The sequence below is a fragment of the Staurois parvus genome, unplaced genomic scaffold (assembly GCF_062004578.1).
Source record: "Staurois parvus isolate SC_StPar_1 unplaced genomic scaffold, SC_StPar_1.0 ptg000025l, whole genome shotgun sequence".
Classification (NCBI taxonomy): Eukaryota; Metazoa; Chordata; class Amphibia; order Anura; family Ranidae; genus Staurois; species Staurois parvus.
This window is the reverse complement of record NW_028317821.1, coordinates 4,746,760-4,767,764: the sequence shown is the minus strand read 5'-3', so window position 1 is coordinate 4,767,764 and position 21,005 is coordinate 4,746,760. Positions and strand designations below refer to the sequence as shown.

Below are 21,005 nucleotides of genomic sequence, written 5' to 3'. Positions count from 1 at the left end.
AAAACGCTAGTGTGCATAGAGCCTTACTCAGTACTTTGTTGAAGCACCTTTAGCAACAATTAAAAATCCTTTTTCGGTATGACGTGATAAGCTTTGCCCATCTGGATTGGGGGATTTTCTGCCATTGTGCTTTGCAAATCCTCTCAAGCTCAGTCAGTTTGGAAGGGGGCCATCAGTGGACAGCCATTTCCAGGTCTCTCTAGAGATGTTCAATAGGGTTCAAGTCAGGCCTCTGGCTGGGCCACTCTAGGACATCCACAGAGTTGTCCCCAAGCCATTCCTATGTTGTCTTGGCTGCGTGCTTTGGATCGTTGTCATGTTAAAAGGTGAACCTTCGTCCCAATCTGAGGTCCTGAGTGCTGATGAACAGGTTTTAAATCGAGGATTACTCTGTACTTTGCATCTTTCAACTTGCCCTCAACCCTGACCACTCCTCCAAGTCCCTGCTGCTAAAAAAACACCTCCACACATGATGTTGCCACTTCCATGCTTTACTGTAGGAATGGTATTGTGCAGGTGATGAGCGCTGCCTGGTTTCATCCAGACATAACATTTAAAATTGAGGCCAAACAGTTCAATCTTGGTTTCATCAGACCAGAGAATCTTCTTCCACACAGGCTGAGAGTCCTTCAGGTGCTTTTTTGCAAACCCTAAGCAGGCTTTCATGTGTTTTCAATGGAGAGGCTTCTGTTTAGCCACCCTGCCATAAAGCCCAGATTGGTGGAGGGCTGCAGTGACGGTTGTCCCATTTCCACACAGGATCTCTGGAGCTCAGTCAGAGTGACTATCAGGTGCTTTGTCACCTCTCTTACTAAGGCCCTACTCCCCTGAGTGCTCAGTTTGGCCAGGCGGCCAGCTCATGGAAGAGTCTTGGTTGTGTCAAACTTCTTACATTTGAGAATTATAGGAGGCCACTAAGCTACTGGAAATGTTAAGTGCAACAGACATTTTTTGTAGTCTTCCCCAGATCTGTGCCTTGCAATAATCCTGTCTCTGAGATCTGCAGGCAGTTCCTTTGGCCTCATGGCTTTTGTTCTTCTCATACAGTATGCATTGTCAGCTGTGAGACCTTTTATAGAGGTGTGTGCCTTTCCAAATCATGTTCAATCAATTTATTACAGGTGGACTCCAAATCAAGGAGTTGAAACATCTCAGCAACGATCGAGAAATGGGAGGCACATGAGCTAAATTTGAGGTGTTGTTGCAAAGGGCCTGAATACTTAGCCCTCATGCACACTTGATGTTTTTACAGCTGCTGTTTTTGGCGTTTGATGTTTTTTTCTACAGTCAATAAACTCCCCAGCATGTTATCCTATGTGTCCATGCACACATAGGCTGTAACCAACGTTTTTTGGCTGGAAAAAAACCCCAAAACTTGTGGGATTCTAAAGGTTTTTTTTAGCTGTAAAAACCGCTGTAATGCTGAAAAACGCCGCAAAGTGGCATTTTTGGACTTTTTTTGAGCAAAAAAAAAAACCGCAAACGTGGAAAAACCGCTAAATGCGAATGCAAAAACGCTGAAAAACTCACGTTTTTAACCGGGACTTTACACAGTTAACGTTACCAGCGTTATCGAAACGTCAAGCGTTCATGAGGGCTTATACCAATGTGATATTTCAGTTTTTTTCTTTTCACACATTTGTAAATATTTCTAAAACTCTGTTTTCATTTTGTCATTATGGGGTATGGAGTGTAGATTAATGATAAAAAAATTAATTGAAAACAACTGTAGTATCAGGCTGAAACATAACAAAATTGAAAAAAGTGAAGGGGGTTTGTAAACGTTATAAATGCACTGCATATACACATATATATTATTACTTTCACAGTATAAATTAACCCTATATAGTAGTGGATATCTGCAGCTGAGCTCCTCCCTGGACCCCGCCGACCTGAACAACCTTTGACCCATCTCCCTGCTGCCATTTACATCCAAACTCCTCGAGCGCTTAGTCTATAATCGCCTAAGCTCCCACCTCAACGACAACAACCTCCTTGATCCCCTACAGTCTGGCTTCTGTCCCCTACACTCCACCGAAACTGCCTTACTCAAACTCACCAACAACCTGCTAACCGCCAAAGCTAATGGCCACTATTCAGTGCTCCTACTCCTCGACCTCTCCGCGGCCTTCGACACAGTCGACGACCCCCTCCTCAAACTATACTCCCTTGGCCTCAGAGACTCTGCTCTCTCCTGGCTCTCCTCCTATCTATCCCAGCGCTCTCAGTGTTACCTACAATGCTGCCACCTCCCCCTCTCTGTTGGGGTCCCCCAAGGCTCTGTCCTCAGGCCCCTTCTCTTCTCCGTCTACACCTCCTCCCTTGGCCAACTGATACACTCCCACGGCTTCAACTACCACCTCTATGCCGACGACACGCAAATCTACCTCTCGCCTCACCCCTTCAGTCTCCGCCCGAATCACCAGCCTACTGAACGACATATCAGATTGGATGTCACTCCACTTCCTCAAACTAAACCTTTCCAAAACCGAGCTCCTAGTTTTCCCTCCAGCCCGCCCCCCCAACCTCTCCATCACGACCAATAACGCCATCATCAATCCCACCCCGCAAGCCAAAGTTCTAGGTGTAACTCTAGACTCCAATCTATCCTTCCAGCCCCATGTCCAATCGCTGGCAAATTCATGCAGGCTCCAAAATACATTTGCTCCTAACCCCAGACACTACTAAACAACTCATTCACTCCCTTATCTCACGACTCGACTACTGCAACTCCCTCCTCACCAGCTTACCTCATCACAGACTATCCCCGCTTCAGTCTATCTTGAACTCTGCAACCAGACTCATCCACCTTACCAACCGCTCCGTATCCACCACCCCGCTCTGTCATTCCCTCCACTGGCTTCCGATTGCCCAACGCATAAAATTGACGTACGAAGCTATTCATAATACTGCCCCAAACTACCTCACCGACCTGATATCCAAATACCACCCTACGCGTACTCTTCGCTCCTTACAAGACCTCCTACTCTCTAGCTCCCTGGTCTCCTCCTCCCATGCCAGACTCCAGGACATCTCCAGGTCTTCCCCTATCCTCTGGAACTCACTACCCCAATCCATCAGACTGTCACCTACCCTCCTCACCTTTAGGCGGTCCCTGAAAACCCATCTCTTCAGGGAAGCCTACCCCGCCCTCACCTAACTGCCGATCTCCTCCACTCCTCCTACCACTCCATCCCCCATAGCCATTTCCTCCAGTACCACTATCCCCTCCCTCCTAGATTGTAAGCTCCAAGGAGCAGGGCCCTCGAACCCCTCGTGTATTGTATTGTTACTGTATTGTCTCGTGTACTGTCTCCCACTATAATGTAAGCGCTGAGCAAACTTTTTGGCGCTTTATAAATACTGTATAATATTATTTGTTTTTGTACTATAAAAAAAGGGCTAATTTTTTGTTTTTTAACCCCATCATGACAGGCGATACAAAACGCATACTGCTGCTACTAAATGTCTTAGTGAAAGCCAGTGCAGGTAGCTTGTATCAAGCTAGCTGTTCATGACAAGGGAGTGTCATGCATAATATATTACCGTCCTGTCTGAAAATCTGCAAAAACAGTGTTTCAGGTCTTTTTTTTCTTTAACCACTTGACCTCTGCAAGGATTTACCCACCTTCCTGACCAGGCCATTTTTAATACGACACTGCATTATTTGCGTTAACGGACAACTGTGCGGTCATGCAATGCTGTACATACAAAGCAATTTATGTCATTTTTTCCCACCAATAGAGCTTTTTTGGTGGTATTTGATCACCTCTGGGTTTTTTTTTTTTTTTTTTTTTTTTTGAGCTATAAACAAAAAGACCGAACTTTCTGCTATAAAACATATCCAAAAAAAAAATTTTTTTAATCAACTTGCTTCATAAAGTTTGGCCAATATGTAGTCTGCTACATATTTTTTGTTAAAAAAAAATAATAATCTTAATAAGCGTTATTTATTGATTTGCACAAAAGTTATAGTATCTATATATATATTAGCAATAGCGGCGATCAGCCCACTTTGTGGAAACCAGTGACACGAATACAGTGATCAGTGCTTAAAATATGCACGGACACTGTATTAATGACACTGGCTGGGAAGAGGTTAAACATCTAGGGTGATCAAGGGGTTAACTATGAGTTTTTTTTGTTTGTTTTTTTTAAACTAGGTAATGCGCTGGATTCTATTCCCTGCCTTGTGAGAATCCAGCACATTGCTGCTGACAGGACACAGCTCTGCCTTGTTTACACAGGCAGAGCTGTGTTCTGTCAGTCTCCTAGATCAGGGGTCTCCAAACTTTTTAAACAAAGAGCCAGTTGACTGTCCTTAAGGCTTTAGGGGGCCGAACTGTGGCCAGTGTGAGTAGAAAATGTCCCAGCATCAGTGGGAGTAAACATTGCTCCACCATTGGTTTTAACAGGAGGAATAGTGAATCATGGTTGGGATCAATTGGAGGCATAGTGCCCCATCGATGGTGTCAGTGGGAGAAATAGTGCCCCATCGATGGTGTCAGTGGGAGAAATAGTGCTCCATCGACTGTGTCAGTGGGAGAAATAGTGCCCCATCATTGGTCTTAGCAGAAAGACTAGTGCCCCATCGATGGTATCAGTGGGAATAAGAGTGTCCCATTAATGGTGAAAGTGGGAGGAATGGTGCCCCATCATTGGGGTCAGTTGGAACAATAGTGTCCCAAGGGCCGGATAGAGGCAAGCAAAGGACCGCATCTGGCCCCCGGGCTGCAGTTTGAAGACCACTGTCCTAGATGATCGGCGGGTGATGGTGCTCATCAATTGGCCGGCACTTGCTGATCGGTTACTGCTGTGATAAATCAGAGCAGAAGCGGCATGCATGTGCACATGCGACCAGGAAGCACAGAATCACATTTATACAGTGGATATAAAAAGTCTACACACCAGTTAAAATGTCAGGTTATTGTGATGTAACAAAATTAGACAAAGATAAATTATTTCAGAACTTTTTGCACCTTTAATGTGACCTATAAACTGCACAACTCAGTTGAACAACAAACTGACATCTTTTAGGTGGAGGGAAGTAAAAATAAAAAACTAAAATAATATGGTTGCATAAGTGTGCACACCCTTACACTAGAACTTTGTTGAAGCACCTTTTGATTTTATTCCAGCACTCAGTCTTTTTGGGTATGAGTCTATCAGCATGGCACATCTTGACTTGGCAATATTTGCCCACTCTTACTTGCAAAAACATTCCAAATCTATCAGATTGCGAGGGCATCTCCTGTGCACAGCCCTCTTCAGATCATCCCACAGATTTTCTATTGGATTCAGGTCTGGGCTCTGGCTGAGCCATTTCAAAACTTTAATCTTCTTTTGGTAAAGTAATTCCTTTGTTGATTTGGATGTATGCTTTGGGTTGTAGTCATGCTGAAAAGATGAAGTTCACCTTTCTAGCAGAAGCCTGAAGGTTTTGTGCCAATATTGACTGGTATTTTGAACTGTTCCTAAATTCCCTCTACCTTGACTAAGGCCCCAGTTCCAGCTGACGAAAAACAGCCCCAAAGCATGATGCTGCCACCACCATGTTCAACCTTGGTTTCATCAGATCAGAACACATTTTTCCACATGCTTTTGGGAGACTTCAGATGTGTTTTTGCAAAATTTATTCAGGCTTGGATGTTTTTCTTCATAAGAAAAGGCTTCAGTCTTGCCACTCTACTCCATAGCCCAGACATAGGAAGAATACAGGAGATTGTTGTCACATGTACCACACAGCCAGTACTTGCCGGATATTCCTGCAGCTCCTTTAATGTTGCTGTAGGCCTCTTGGCAGCCTCCCACACCAGTTATCTTGTCTTTTTATCAATTTTGGAGGGATGTACTTGGTAATGTCACTGTTGTGCAATAATTTTCTCCACCTGATGATGACTGTCTTCACTGTGTTCCATGGTATATCTAATGCCTTGTAAATTTGTTTGTTCCCTTTTCCTGACTGATACCTTTTAACCATGAGATCCCTCTAATGCTTTGGAAGCTCTTTGCAGACCATGGCTTTTGCTGTAGGATGCGACTAAGAAAATGTCAGGAAAGACCTACTAGAACAGCTGAACTTTATTTGGGGTTAATCAGAGGCACTTTAAAATGATGGCAGGTGTGTACTGATTCCTATTTAACTTGATTTTGAATGTGATTGCTTAATTCTCAACACAGCTACATCCCCAGTTATAAGGGGGTGTGCACACTTATACAACCACATTATTTTAGTTTTTTATGTTTACTCCCCCCCACCAAAAGATTTCAGTTTGTTTTTCAAACTGAGTTGTACAATTTATAGATCACATTAAAGGTGGAAAAAGTTCTGAAATTATTTATCTTTGTCTCATTTTTCTTTTTACATCACAGAGACCTGCCATAACAGGGTAGTCTTTTTATGTCCATTGTATATGTGATTCTGCACAGCACAGCTGCCCTGTAGCAGTGTATCTTCTATGGAGTGGTCGGCAAATGGTTAAATAAAAATTTGGATCTGAGTCTAATGATATGTGCCATATTCAATCTCTAAAAGTGTGTTGGTTAGATATTTTGTTCTCTAACCATATAGCTGGGTTATTTATATTTACCGCTATATATATATATATATATATATATATATATATATATATATATTTCAGATTTTTTTTCTTAAACGTTACATATAAACTAAAGTGCACAACACACTTTTTTGTGAGGTTTTTATCACATTAATTGAAACTGTAATCAACCAACTAATTTTTCTGAAAAGCATCATTAGCTGCAGCCCTAAAGCTAACCCTCTTGTATTGTACTGTAACTGTATTGTCTCTCTTTATTTTGTAAAGAACTGCACAAACTGTTGGCGCTTTCCAAATCCTGTATCTCCTATTAACAAGACAATGGGAATAACTCTGAAAGCTATGAGTCAACCTTAAAGCAGTATAAAACCCCAAACCAAAAATTTAATATATTGCAGCTTTCCAATCAGACATGGTGGCTGCATTAGTTTTCTAAATCTGGCCGGTAACACACCTCCTGTATCAGAGTGCCCACACTCTAGATCAGGGGTATTGAATTAAAATTCACAGAGGTCTAGTCAGTAAAATATTCTTCCAGCAAAAAGGTCTGAATCGCACATTTGTGCAATGACTGATCCTTCACATCACAGCCCCCCATCCTCAGGCTAGGTTCAAATCTCTGTGGATGTGGAGCATGTGCAAAATCACATATGTTCCTGACCTGCAGAAAAACGTGATGCACTTTAGCAGATGTGTGGGGTTGCCATTGACTCATAATGGCACCCCCACACATCAGGCCCTACATCATATTTTCATGTGCACCAAACCAAATGGTGCTGCAGCAATATGGTGCATGGTGTGGCACAATTTTTTTTTCTTTTAAAAGGGTTGGGACTTCTTTCCTGCTTTCCCTGTATTTCTCACGGGTAGGGCAGCTCAATAAAATGAACTCACAGATTTGAACCGAACCTCGTATCACAAACCTGTTCTTACATTATCCTCAGTCACATCAAAATCCCCCCATTATCGTCCTCAGCTCCCCCCATTACTGTCCTCACCTCCCTAACCCCATCCTGTCCTACCTTAGACAGAGCAGAGGATGGGAGGTGCAGCAGGTCTGGACAGATTCTGGGAGATGCAAGCTGGCGATTGGTTGCTAGGACCACCCTGCATTCTGGCAACCAATCACCTGCTTAACTTGGGCAGCCACCGTCCTCCATCCACACCGGTCTTGGCTCCAGCTGCTGGCTCTGAGAATGTCAGAGGCGGCCATGATGGCTGTAAGGCAGAATGGCTCCTAAATGGTGGGACAGCGACTCAGATCTAATTTGGACCGTGGTCCACCATTTAGTGATGCATGCTCTAGATGAAGGAGCACAATGGAGACAGCGGTATTGGATCAACTAGCAGATTCAGATACACTATTAAATATAAGCCAAATTCCAGCTCACACCGCAGTTACACAAACAGTCACAGCAACAATTTTTTCATGTGGGATAAAAGGTTTTACAGAAATAAAAGCTAATTACTGTAAGCACCCCTGTCAGTGATAAATGGTTTGTCTCTACATACTTAACTGATATATTTGAAAGAGAGCTTGTTCTTTTGAAAAGCATGCAATAGCTGGATTACCAGTTGAAAAGGAAATAAAGCCTAAAAAGTAAGCTAAGACGTGAATCACGCATGTGCGGTGCGGACTGAAGCCCAAGTTTAACAACTAATTGATACAGTAGTTGTTTGGCGGTTCAGGTCATGTTTACATCAGGTTTAGCTCAGGATCTTATCCTGCTCACATATATGCAGTTTAAAGGTCAACAGCCTGTAATCTGCACCTGAAGGCACTGCTCAGAAATCACATATGACTCTTTTTCAAACCACACTGAATCTGCACCACCAGTGCATGGGAAATATGTGAACAGGCACCATAGGAAGCAATGTTATTTCACATGTCATGCGGATTGGATGCGGTTCAAACCACATATGTGAACCGGCACTACCTGCAGCCATCACATCTAAGAATTAGTAAGCTGTAATATCATAAAGGTTTGCTTTTGGGCTGAATACCATTTTAAATGCAATATTCTGGCAGCTACAACACATCCATACAGTAGTTTATTAGCTATCAAAAGTCACAGTGCAATAAAAAGGACAAAATTAAAACATATTGCTAATGCCGTTCATAATGCACATAAAAGTTATTACACAAGACTGAGGATCCATATAGTCATACTAGAGCTTGAGAAATAAGTCCCTCTATAACAGAAGTGAATGTTGAACTATTTCTTCACATACAAATTAGAGAAAAGCCACAAGGTCGAGTTTGTACATAGTTTCTCTCAGATTTCAACTGTTACATAAAAGAATTGCGTACATTTTTCATGGGATGGGCTGCACATACTTTTGCTTGCGTGTACTCATGACAATTTCCAGAAATAAAAGAGGCCATACAGCACAATCTATGATTTTTAACCACTATCTGAAAAGTAGCCAGACCTTTTTCAATTACAAGTTAGAAAATGAATCGGAGACATATAGACAGTATTTTCTATGACATATGCAGAGTCTCACATCTACAGTACATGTATACGTCCCCAGTGTTATTTACTGTTGACTTGACAAAGTGCGTTAAATCAGGGCTGTACAAGCATATGGAATTCAGGAACCAATCTGTCCAATTCAGGAGCAAGCTCCATTGACAACAACTAGAGAAAACCTCAAAAGTTAGGCACTAGCTGTACTTTTTAAGCTTTGGCTATCTGGGATTTGTCCAGCCCTGTGTTAAATACCTTTTGAAATGTCAACAACTGTATTGTTGCTGTATGGCTTTTGAATATAAAAGAACTGAAAAAAAGCTGTACGGTTTAAATTCTGTAACACAGCATAAAGGAGGCCTGCAGAATCCCACAAGCATTTGTGGAAAGTATTCAAACACAAACTAGAAAAACCCAACCATGTTGCGTCTTGCATAACAATCATGCGGTAACAGAACATGTCAAAAAGACAACCCTTAAAGAACAGAGGCTGTAGAATCCAAACTTTCAACAGTAGTGGGCTTTAACCACCAACAACCTTATATTAAATGGAAAAGTCAGTTTTCCCACATGCAATAAAGATCTTAAATGCATGAACTGCTATTTATGCTAGTTTCCAAAATGTCCTAACGTTGGCAACACGTGCAAATATTTGATTGTTCAACATAATGACCATTTCAATCAAAAGGACTGTGCCTCCCAGAAACCAAATGCACTAAATAAGTGTTTCTTCAAAGAGATGATCCATCCTAGAGAAAAGGCTCATCAAGTTCAACCGATTAGTTTTTTTTTTTTTTGCTTCAGCAAATATCTTTTTGAGCATAAAATTGTTTGCAATCTACTAATCAAAGTCTCCCTCAAATTTTTCACCTGGGAGGAACCCTTAAAAAAAAAAAAAAAGTTTCAGGTCTCAGGGAACCCCTTTAAATAATGCTTATAGCCACAGCTCATGGTATATTAGCATGATGAGTAGATTGTACAAAATTTTCCATACAAGAATGTGGAATTCCTAGATAATTTGACACCCAGAGCAGGTCATTTTACAACAATCCCCAATGTATAAGACAATCATTTTAGATCAAATAATAAATGGTCTTAAAAGGTGAAACTTTAGTTAGAAAATTAAAGGATATGTTCACCTTTGGAACATGTAACATGTTCCTGCAGCTACTCCCCGATCTTCGCACTTCCTGTGACAGCAGTATGCGGAGAAGTTCCCCGTATTAGCCGTCACGTTTTAAAAACAGTGCGGCTGTACAGGGCTCCACCCACATGGCTGCGTCATTCATTCACAGTGTTCTGTGAATTAATGAACAACAAGTCCATACAGCCTTTGCGGCTGTTGCCTTGTATTTCTCAATGAACTACCACGGCACTGTGGTAGTTCAAGTCTTCCTGTCAGACTGTATTTGCTTGCCTGTTCGAGATGTATGGTCACAAAGATATACTGACAGCTTTGCAGGAGTTCTGCTTTCCAGCATTATTAATAATTGTTCTATATATATATATATATATATATATATATATATATATATATATATATATATATATTTTATTTTTTAAATGCACATTATTTTACCTGCACAAAAAAAAAAAAAAAAAAGCCCATTTATTTTTTTTTTTTTAAGTGAATGTATCCTTTAAGTCCTGCTAGATCACTTCAGGCTGGCCCCTTTTGCAGGTATAGCTATGTAAACCAATCATTCAAAATAAATGCCTATACGGTTTAAAATCCAGTAATACACGGTCTCACCCTGCTCTGCACATGCTCAGTAACTCTCTATTTTTCAGCACTGTACTGAAAAATTAGAGGCTAATCTGTTGACAGCCTAAAGATTTGCTGCTTTTCAGGGGTTCTGAGCTTCGGCAAAATAGCAGCCTCCAGCAAGAAGAAACAGGGACAGTGCTGGAGGCAATTTACAACACACACTTGGCAGCATAATTAATAATGTGGAATGTATGTTCCTTGCTTAAAAAAAAACAAAAAAAAAAAAAAAAAAACACAACTTTTTTTTTTTTTTTAATCAAAAGTTGTTATGGGCAAAGTTCCACTTTGAACTACAGACTGAAATTTGTAGCATCCCATTACACTGGTGGTGGGGAAGTGTCCCCATATATTTTAGTTCAATGAAAAACTACGACAGTCACTGTAGATGAATCTAACACAGCTCAAAGAACCACTAGCAACCTTTGAAGTAACCGTAGTTAATAAAGCCAGATCTAATCTTTTATCAAAAACATTCATTTAGGCCTGTTGCAAACTGGAGTAAAAAAGGCTGAGTTTTTTTTTTTTACAGACTTGAAATGAGATTCATTGTTGTCTATTTACATTGCACACAGCTAAGTAAAGATCAGTAATACAGCATTGAGTACAAAGCAGTAAAACAAAAATAGAACATTTTTCATTTGAGCGCAGTAATTTACTTGCATGTTTACAAGAGTATAAGTGAGTATATTACAATATTGGCAATGGAGAATTTTACTGGTCGATATGCTTACACACCTTTACTCGCCTATACTGAAGTCTTTACACAGAGGTTTTGCCCCCTGCACATGGGCATCACAAGTTCCTGAGTAAACATTAGTAAGGCTGGCCACACACTATACAATTTTCCGTTCCCAAAACCATTTAATATGAGGTCAAACCTAAAAGGGTCCTTTTACATGAGTGTTCCATTTTTTTCATCAGTTCCTCACGTTTTTTTCAAAGAAAAAAACGGATCAGTTTACATCAGTTTCTTGGCCGTTTTTACATCCTTTGCCAATGCAAGAACAGGGTTTTCTTCTGTTCAAAAATACAGATGTTAACGGATGTGGACATTAACTGACAAACAGATGGATTGTATGTCCATTCATCCGTTCTGTTTTTTTTTTTGGAACAGAAGAAAAATAGGGGTTTCTTCTGTTCAAAAATACGGATGTTAACGGATGTGGACATTAACTGACATAAACAGACGATCATAATCTGTTTACATCTGCTAGTCCATAGAAATACATGGGTGTCTGTTTTTCAGTCATAAATGGACGAATGAAAAACGGACATACAGAACGCCCATGTGAATAGACCCAAACACGTTCAATTTGTATGCAATTAAGCAGGCCCTTGCACTACATAGTTGAAGGTAAATTTAAAGGAAATAGAATAAGGCTGGCCATAAATACACAATTTTCTGTCCGATTTCCTTTAGATTTACCTTCAACTATGTAGTGCAAGGGCCTGCCTAATTGGATACAATTGAAAGTGTTGTTAGGTTTGACCACCTATTATATGGTTTTTGGTAATTCTAAGCCAAAAATCTCAAGAAAATCATATAATGTATGGCCAGCCTAAGAAAATGGTATAATATATGGCCAGCTTAAGGGCCAATTCACACCATGCCAAAATGTATAGAAAATGCATGTACAGCTCCATCCATTTTAGTCATGTTTTAATGCACCCTGACATACATTTTGACATCTGTTGACAAACATGCGCAGCGTTATGGTGTGAATAGGACACAATGGAAATGATTGTTTTTCAGATATCCTTCCACGGATCTCCGTTTTACGGATGCGCTAAAACGCAGATCAACGCACTGGTGTGAATTGGCTCTAAATTATGACGCCCGTGTGCAAGGGGCCTTATTGTTAAGTTTACAGCCAGCAGGCGAGGACATATCAAAGTGTCTAAAAACAACCTGAAAACCCCCACTACAAAATCTTCTACCCACGAGTTGTTGGATGAAACCTTACCAGGCTTATACTGAAAGATTTGCATTTTAGGTCCTCCAGACTTTGTTTTTGTAATTGTTCAGTAATCATGGAGATCATGATGCCTAGGAAGGGCGTCTCATTTGTCTTCTTAGTAAGAAGCATAGGACATGATGCCAAACTTTGTGCCAGTCTTGACTGGGCTCGACAAAGTGTAAATTTCAGTTTGGCCCCATCATTCCACCCTGCATTGAACAAACACAAAGTCATTCATGCACACAATACAGGAACAACTAAAAACGTGAATTAGGACTGGTCAGCATGGATTACATACAAGCAAAGGATCGGCTTTGGAAAACAAACTCTCATGGGGCCTAAGCACTTTGTAGGTGTAAATTCGATCTCTCTAAAAAGTTGCCATGGCCTGGTTAAGGCGTCAGGCTAAATAAGGGGGGGGGGGGGGGAGGGGAGAGAAGGCCTTGTGTTAAACTTGAGCTGTGATCTGCATAGTGTTTGTACAGATTGATCAGTGAAATGTTGTGCATTGTGGTGTTGTAGGCCAAGCCGTCATGACATGGTGTGGAAGGAGACGGCTTTTACTAGCATTGTGGAGGGAGCTCACAAGTTGACCTTATGTGTGCTTTAGATGAGCATGCAGTGGGCCCTAGCAGCACTTCTAGAATGGGCTGAATGAAAACATGATGGTGTCATCTGAACATGGCTTGCTGATGTTACCAACACAAACACAGAGCAGCACAGGCACCCTCCAGGGGGGTCTCCTTCTCTTCTCCTGACTGCAGACATTGGATGTACAGATTGATGCTCGGGTATCATGACATGGGGATGCTGTGTATGAAGGAGGATGAAGGGGGAAGGAAGGAGGAGATGGGGGGGGGGGAGCAGAGCATCTCTCACCACCTCCAAACCATTGCAGTGCCGGCCTGTGTGCCCAGTGTCATCTTCCGCCAGCCTAGGAGAACGATGCTGTGCTGAGGGCAGCAATGACAGGCCCCCCAGTGACTGCAGCTCTTGCTCCGGAGCATGAAGAGTTAAGGGCTTGTTTATCTCCCTCCTCAGGAGATGGCCTGGCCGGCGCCTTTCCCGGGCCGCATCCTACACCGCCGCCACCATCCAGGCCTCCCCCATCAGCCCGCCTCCCCCCTTTACCTTGTCTCCGCCGCCCCCACCTGCTCTGTCGTTACCTGCCCCGACTACGACCCTCCCTACGACCCAGAGCAGCTCTGAGCCACCAGCGGCCCTGCAGAGCCCTTAAATATCGTCTGGAATGTTCCTCTTTTGCAGGGGGAGCACACGGCTATCGGCACCGAGGAGGAAAATGTAGAAGGCGCAGATACCCGTTAGTTTACCCCGACGTGAAGCAACTTATTCATTCTGGTTCTAATACGGCCTCGTTCAGGCGGCTAATGGGTCCCAAGGTATAAAAAGCGAAACGGGTTTATTGCAACCTCCCCACAGAACGATGGAGCGGCCCGGTCCCCCAGTGCGGAACAAACCATCTTACGCTATAGACGGGGCGAGCGGCTGCTGCTCGGTCAGGCTGCGGGCCGAGCTTCAATGGCTGGTCATGCAAGCGCGAGCTCAGAATACCTCAGGACCGTGTCGCCGTCCTCCGAACATCATTAGCGCCTGCTAGGTGGGAAGCCGGGCTTGGCCGCTCACCTTATAGGCCACAAACACACCCCCATCGGCTGTGTCTACTCCTGGAGGACAAAGTGCATGCTGGGAAGTGTAGTTTGTGTGCAGCTGGCCACTGTACTATGGCTGTGCTAAGCATCCAAGGGATGCTGCAGGTTTGACCCTCACTAGGAGCAGCTCCTGGATAGGCTCTGGCTGCAGCTACAGCAGTACCAAGATGTTAGAACAACACGAGCTTTATTTGTCAAAGTGTGGTTCTATTACAACTCACCTTAGGGACTATGTGTGGTCAATAGGCCAAGGGTGCAGGTGAAGCCATATAGTCACAACACAATAATACCTGAGATGAAAGATCTCTAGCCAGACTAGAAATATAAAAACTACTCCATTGTCCAGGAGTCTCTGTGGTTTTAGAAGGCTTCCAAATCAAAACACAGACATGCACAAGAAATAAATGTAATAGAGATCAGGTTGCCAGAAGGAACTGACACCCCTGAAAGGAACAAACCGTGGGCAGTACTATTCACACTCTAGCAGTAAAATGCTAAGGTGGAGGCAAGGCTACCACTACCCACTCCCTTTATTAAATCACCTACTGCACTCAGGCAAAAAAAAACCAAAAGGCATATAGAAAACAAATTTATAACCAAAGCAGTAGTAAAGTCTCTCTCTGCCCTGTGCAAAAAATAAAACAAATTGGGGGCCCTAAGCAATCATAATGTGCCAACAGGCACTGTCTACTAGCACCTGCTAACACTTCCCTTACAACAAAGGCTTCCAAGCAGCTTGCTCCTACCACTTTCATCTCCACCCATTCTTCCCCTGGCTGCTTGAATGGCCAGGCCACAATATTATCACTCTCACAGATGAACAGGAGTCACAGGCACTGCACAACCCTCTGAGTGAATGAATCTTCCAGCCTGCACTGTACAGTAACATCACCAGCCTTTACAAAATGCTAATATCTCCTAACTAGTACATACATAGGAGATATTCACTGTACCTACAGGTGAGCCTTACCCATAGGTGCAAGTCAATGTGGACCTTACTGCTTTAAAAGCCCATAAAAAAATATGAATATATAATACCAACTTATGGTGTCTGCTTTAAGCTACCCATAGCTTGATCAAAATTCAGCCAGTCCAGCATGAAGCAGCTGGATTTCAATCCATTCTAAGTCTCTATTAACTTTTGAGATACAAGACTGTTGGCAAAACTCCACTGACCTGCAAAAGCTTTCAATCAGAAGGGAAATTACAGTTTTTTTCCCCTACGCTTAAATTTAGCCACAAGATGAAGCCTGGGATAAATTTACTGTTTAGTTAATAAAAGTTCCCATCAACCTTCATTCTAAGGAAATGAAACAGGTGCCTCTGAGGTACATAAACTCCACCTTAAAGCAGAACTTCACCAAAAGGCAATGTTTCACTTGTTTATATTCTCCCCCTCAAATGCCACAATTGGAGCTTTCTTTGGGGGGTGGGTAGCAGGTACCCATTCCCACTTCTGGTCAGATACATCATGGCGATCTGATCATTCACCCTCCTTCCCCTGCAACCTTCTGGGATACTTCACAGGTCCCAGAAGACTGCAGGACCATTCACAAAGCACAGCACACTTGCTCATACACAGTAGGAAACTGGCTTCACTGAGTTCTCCATGAGATATCTACACCTGAAGCCAACTGAAGAATATGCTCAGACAAGGCCATTTGCTCAATCCCTGGGCAGGTAAGTGCCCTTATATTAAAAGTCAGCAGCTATTGTATATGTAGCTGCGGACTTAATAATTGTTTTTGGGGAGAGCCCACATTAAGAATTCAAAGAAAGGAACAGCTACAATTCTCTGCAGCACACTCTACAGGCAGCATCACTGATGAGTATGGACTTGCCATCCACAGCCTATTAATTGTGTTTGTATTTTAAACATTGGATTGTATGCATACCTCATCTGTTTAATAGTTTGACCCAGTTTTGTTAATAAAGCTTGAGGAATACATTCACTCCATTCTCTCTGTTGGAGATTAGGAGAGTTTAAGTGCATGTCAAGTTACACACAAACTGTGTAATAAGGACAGAAGTGGCTTGCAGCCACTAACGACCATATTCTGACAGGTAGAGTCCCACTGTCAGAATACAATGATTATCTACATAAAACTGGATGTGAAAATCCGCTCTGCAAGTTTTACCTTGCAAATACCCAAGCACATGCAAAGAGGTAAAAAAAACCCAAAAACAAAACATTTTGCTTGCACATGGGTAATGAAATTCCCCTCATTTACCAAGCTCTGGAGCAAATTCCCTTGCAGAGTGCATCTGCCTTTACAATGGGGTTGATTTACTAAAGGCAATTAGACTACTTTTGCAATCAAAATTCAGGTAAAACAAACCCAGAGGGCAAGCAGATTTTATGCCAATTGGCTGTTCAGTCCACATAGTTGGAACATTTGACAGTAGTTGAAGTTGTGAATAAAGTACCCATCTAATGTAGCAAAAAAAGTAAGCATATAGCCACACAAACACAGCCTAAGGCAAGGCTCACACCTCTGCAGGTTGTATTTGAGCAGTTTCTGCATTGCATTTTGGCACTTGTGTTTTTGATGCGTTTTCTGTGTTTTGCATTTTAAATCTGCCTAGCAACAAGAAAAAAAAAAAAAAAACAACACGTGGCAAAAATGCAATACATGCTTTTCTGCAGCATTTGCATTAAAGTCTATAGAACCAAAAACAACTTTGTGCATTTAAAAAAAGGCACCGGGTGGGGAAAAAACCCCCAAAAAAACAAAAACAAAAAACCCCCCAAAAAAAACGCAGAGATGTGAACCTGTCCCATAGGAAATCATGTTAAATGGGCTGTACTGCGTTTCTGCAAAACACTGCAGAAAATGCTTAGGTCTGAACCTAGGGTAACATCACACCATAGAGGTTGCTTTACTAAAGGAAAATAGTTTGTTCACTTTGCAAACTAGTTTTTTTTCCCCTCCAGCACTTTGTGAATTGGGTGAAATTTCATTTTGCAAGAGATCAAAATTACATGCACGGAAAACAAACGGTATTTTTGCTTGCATGCAATCAACAGAGCTTCACCTCATTCACCAAGCTCTGGGGAAAATGCCCTTGCAAGCCGATAGTATTTACCTTCAGCAAATCAACTCCCATGCACAGAAATCAGGGAACCTGCACAGTGTATTAGGTGCACCCAACACATGACAACTGGTATGGGGTTAAAATAAGTTATTTTGTTTTATAAAGCATTTGGAACCATCCACACTGTTTAATGCCCACATTTCTCTGATCAAATTACCTTCATACAGGTACCAGATGTGAGTACTGCATTTTTTTCAGCCAGAACATGAAGCATCTTGAAAATAAGATTTTATTTAAAAACTCAATGTATACAATCAATTGTACTGATTTTATAATTCCCAATGAAATCTTGAATCTGGCATCCATGCAAAATACCCGACAAAGAAAATGCCTCAAAAAGGCATCCAGATATGGAGGGCCACACTGAAATCACTGCAATGGTGACTTATTCCCCCAAATAATTCTGTTGTGAAAGGTTTCTTCCATTCCCCCAAATAAATCTGTTGTGAAAAGTTTCTTCCATTGCTGGCAGCCGTGTTAATCAGTACAGAGCATAAACTGATTATGGACCAATCTTCCCACAAATGTATCTGCGTTCCTGAGTTGACTTGCACACCAGCGTCTATTTTTCTCAGGGGCTCCAGCTACAAGAGCTCGGCACACAGGTATCAAGGTGCATCAACCATTGTAACACCCCAACCATTGTAACACTCCCGATCTACCATTACACTTCACTTATGCTGCTGGATTTTCCATATATAGAAACTGCAGCAGTAGAGAGACTCAGACACAAAGGTGAATGCACTAGCAGGGCAAATTTTCCAAGATCGAAAATAATTTGTGAACCAGTTATCCACCTATAAACACAATGCATACGTTAGGTTGGAATTCATTTGCAACTGCAATATTTTAAAATAGTTGTTTTACAAGAACACTGGTATATGTCTTAAATCTTCTACCAATGTCTCTGTAATACAAGTGATACAAATTGTAGAAACTGTATTTCTCAGTATGATACATTAACAAGACATTCAGCATTCTGGGTCAAAATTCTTACAATGTAGCAGAAAACTGAGTTTATGCCTCACAAGAAGCATTACTGAACCTAGACAGAATTTCATGCCACCACTCCACATACTTTACCAAGAGACATTTATAATACAAATTAATGTGATCCATTATTGCACATACAAGACAGACTCAATTACAAATGCATACATTCAGGTTCCATTTTAGAAGGAAAAAAGTAGTGCTTACATAGGAATTCAGATTTTTTTTTATTTTTATTTTTTTTTATACTAAAGAAAAATGCCCACTGATCTGTGTTTATAATTTACCATACCAGCTAGGTTTTAATATTCAAGCACACCTGTTCCTTAGGATGAACACAGATTTTATGCGAGCCATTTTAAATCGGTATCAGAATGCTGTTCATAAGTTACCACTGACCATTTATGCCACAAAGAATATTTATATGGCATCTACTGTTACAACTCACAAAAAAAGCCTCTCCAACACATAAGAAATAAGCGTGCTTTAAAGACCCCATTTAAATTATTTTCCTCTTTTGCAAAAGACAATCTATTGCCCTATCCAATATGGATAACTGTAAGTTTGTGTAGGGTCATAGCTCTGCATCCAGCTGAAGTAAGTCTGAGTTGGATCCTCCGAAGGGCAAACCACATCAGGTACATCTGATATCTGTAAGAAAAAAACACTTCAGAATGACACAAAACTGACATTTCTACTGTATATTAGCTAAAATTAGTACCGGCTGAAAACATACATGCACAAGCAGTAAAGCAGAAATGCTTAAATCCCATGAATTCAGAAGGGGGGGGGGGGGGAAAAAGCACAAGGGACAGTACTTAATATCAACATAAAGTGTCTCTTGTGGTGATGACTGCTGCTTTAGTTTAAATCTGAAGTCCTTTGAACCTTTGAAGTCCCCCACCACCACATTGGTAATCTTCAGTGCTGTGGGACTTACAGTGATACTAAACCCAGGACCCTGGATTTACTATATCGGGTCTCCCACAGTACACTGAAGATGGAAATGCAATTATGTTAGTAAATATAAACTACTAAATACCTTTTCTCATCAGCAGTTAGAGCAGTCTTGTGACTTCAGCTGAGTACTGGTTAAAGCTTGTAGGAGGAGTTTTCTTTCTGCTCTAGGAGGATGCAAAACCCCTGAACTCTGTCTAGACAGTGCCAATTGGCCCTGTGCTGATCACATGCGCTCTCCCACGGGAAAAAACCTCTAGCAATACACACTAAACTGAGCATGTGCAGAAGGGCTATGGGTTTAGTGTGTTTTAGGAGCGTGGACATTTGAAGAGGAGGGGGCAGAGAAGTCTGGATCAAACAGCCTTTTTACACAATGCAGAGGATTAACCCCTTAGGTTCCACAGTGAGTATAACAAACATGCTTTACTGCATATACAGACTGATTTTACGGTTGTGGGTTTAGTAAAACTTTAATAGAGTCATGGTTGCTGTGACAGGCACTAATCAAGAGTACCAGCTATGCCTAGACTCTCTACCCTCCCCCTCAGACAGGCTTCTGTCAGTCAAATATTTCAGGTTTTGGACTCCAGAGCTGACCTTTCCCTGCATCCCAGTCTGTTTTCATGCATACACATTTAGCTATATTTCTGCCTTGTAGGAATTGCTTTTTTGGTTGCAACTTTTATGAACACCAGTGATGGTAAGACTTTCCTGAAGTGTAGATGGCTGTACCAGTGGTTTCTAACATTTCTGAGCCGATAGACCCAAACATGTCCATTATTGCTAACACTAGACGTCTTAAAGCCTAACTCATGCCCAGTATTTATTTATTTATTGGTACTTATATAGCGCTGTCAATTTACGCAGTGCTTTACATATATATTGTACATTAACATCAGCTCCTAACCCTCAAGGGGCGTACAATCTAAAATCCCTAACTCCCATTCATACACACACACATACTAGGGCCAAGTTAGACAGGATCCAATTCACCTACCAGCATGTCTTTGGAGTGTGGGAGGAAACCGGAGTACCTGGAGGAAACCCACACAGGCACAGGGAGAACATGCAAACTCCATGCAGGTGGTGCCATGGTTGAGATTCGAACCAACGACCCTAGCACTGCCAGGCAGAAGTGCTAACCATTTAGCCACTGTGCTGCCCCAAGTACTGCTACAAACTCAAAATTCAGCATGATGTATTTGTCTGCTCCACATCATTTCTCTGGACCAGTTGGATTGTTACTATGGTGGACCATGCATCAGCACAGACACGTCTAGTCTATACCTGGGATGCATGCACCAAGGTAACAGGAGCACAGCTGGAAGACCATTGTCCCAATGTCCCTGAATAAGGCCTCACTGCAGGTTCACCAGGTGTTCTTTAAAAGCTGAGCTGCACACAGGTTTTTTTTTTTTCCTCCCCACTTTCATGCATAGGATGCTTGAAGGTAAAAAACCTTGACCCTTTACAACCACTTTAAAGACATTCAAATACCTGATCCCCAGCCTTCACATTTTGAAGAGTCATGA

General features: G+C 41.9%; 2 protein-coding genes across 5 annotated transcripts in view; both read right to left on the bottom strand.

Moving 5' to 3' along the window:
• The window catches only part of FAM53C (family with sequence similarity 53 member C), a 49,338-nt gene extending 35,496 nt beyond the window's left edge, over positions 1-13,842 (bottom strand). The window contains exons 1-2 of one of the 2 annotated variants that reach the window (XM_089694034.1): positions 13,637-13,842; positions 12,764-12,966 (exon numbers count right to left, since the gene is read on the bottom strand). In XM_089694034.1, coding sequence (XP_089550160.1) covers positions 12,764-12,886 — 123 coding nt within the window. In that variant the 5' untranslated portion in view covers positions 12,887-12,966; positions 13,637-13,842. Of the gene's footprint in view, positions 1-12,763; positions 12,992-13,636 lie in introns of those variants that run through there. The other variant, XM_089694028.1, reaches the window with a different exon arrangement.
• Positions 13,843-17,738: 3,896 nt separating this feature from the next.
• The window catches only part of LOC149471195 (oocyte-specific histone RNA stem-loop-binding protein 2-like), a 53,106-nt gene continuing 49,839 nt past the window's right edge, over positions 17,739-21,005 (bottom strand). For all 3 annotated transcript variants that reach the window (XM_089694001.1, XM_089694009.1, XM_089694017.1), the window contains exon 8: positions 17,739-19,164. In XM_089694001.1, the coding sequence (XP_089550127.1) occupies positions 19,045-19,164 (120 nt within the window). In that variant the 3' untranslated portion in view covers positions 17,739-19,044. The remainder of the gene's footprint in view (positions 19,165-21,005) is intronic.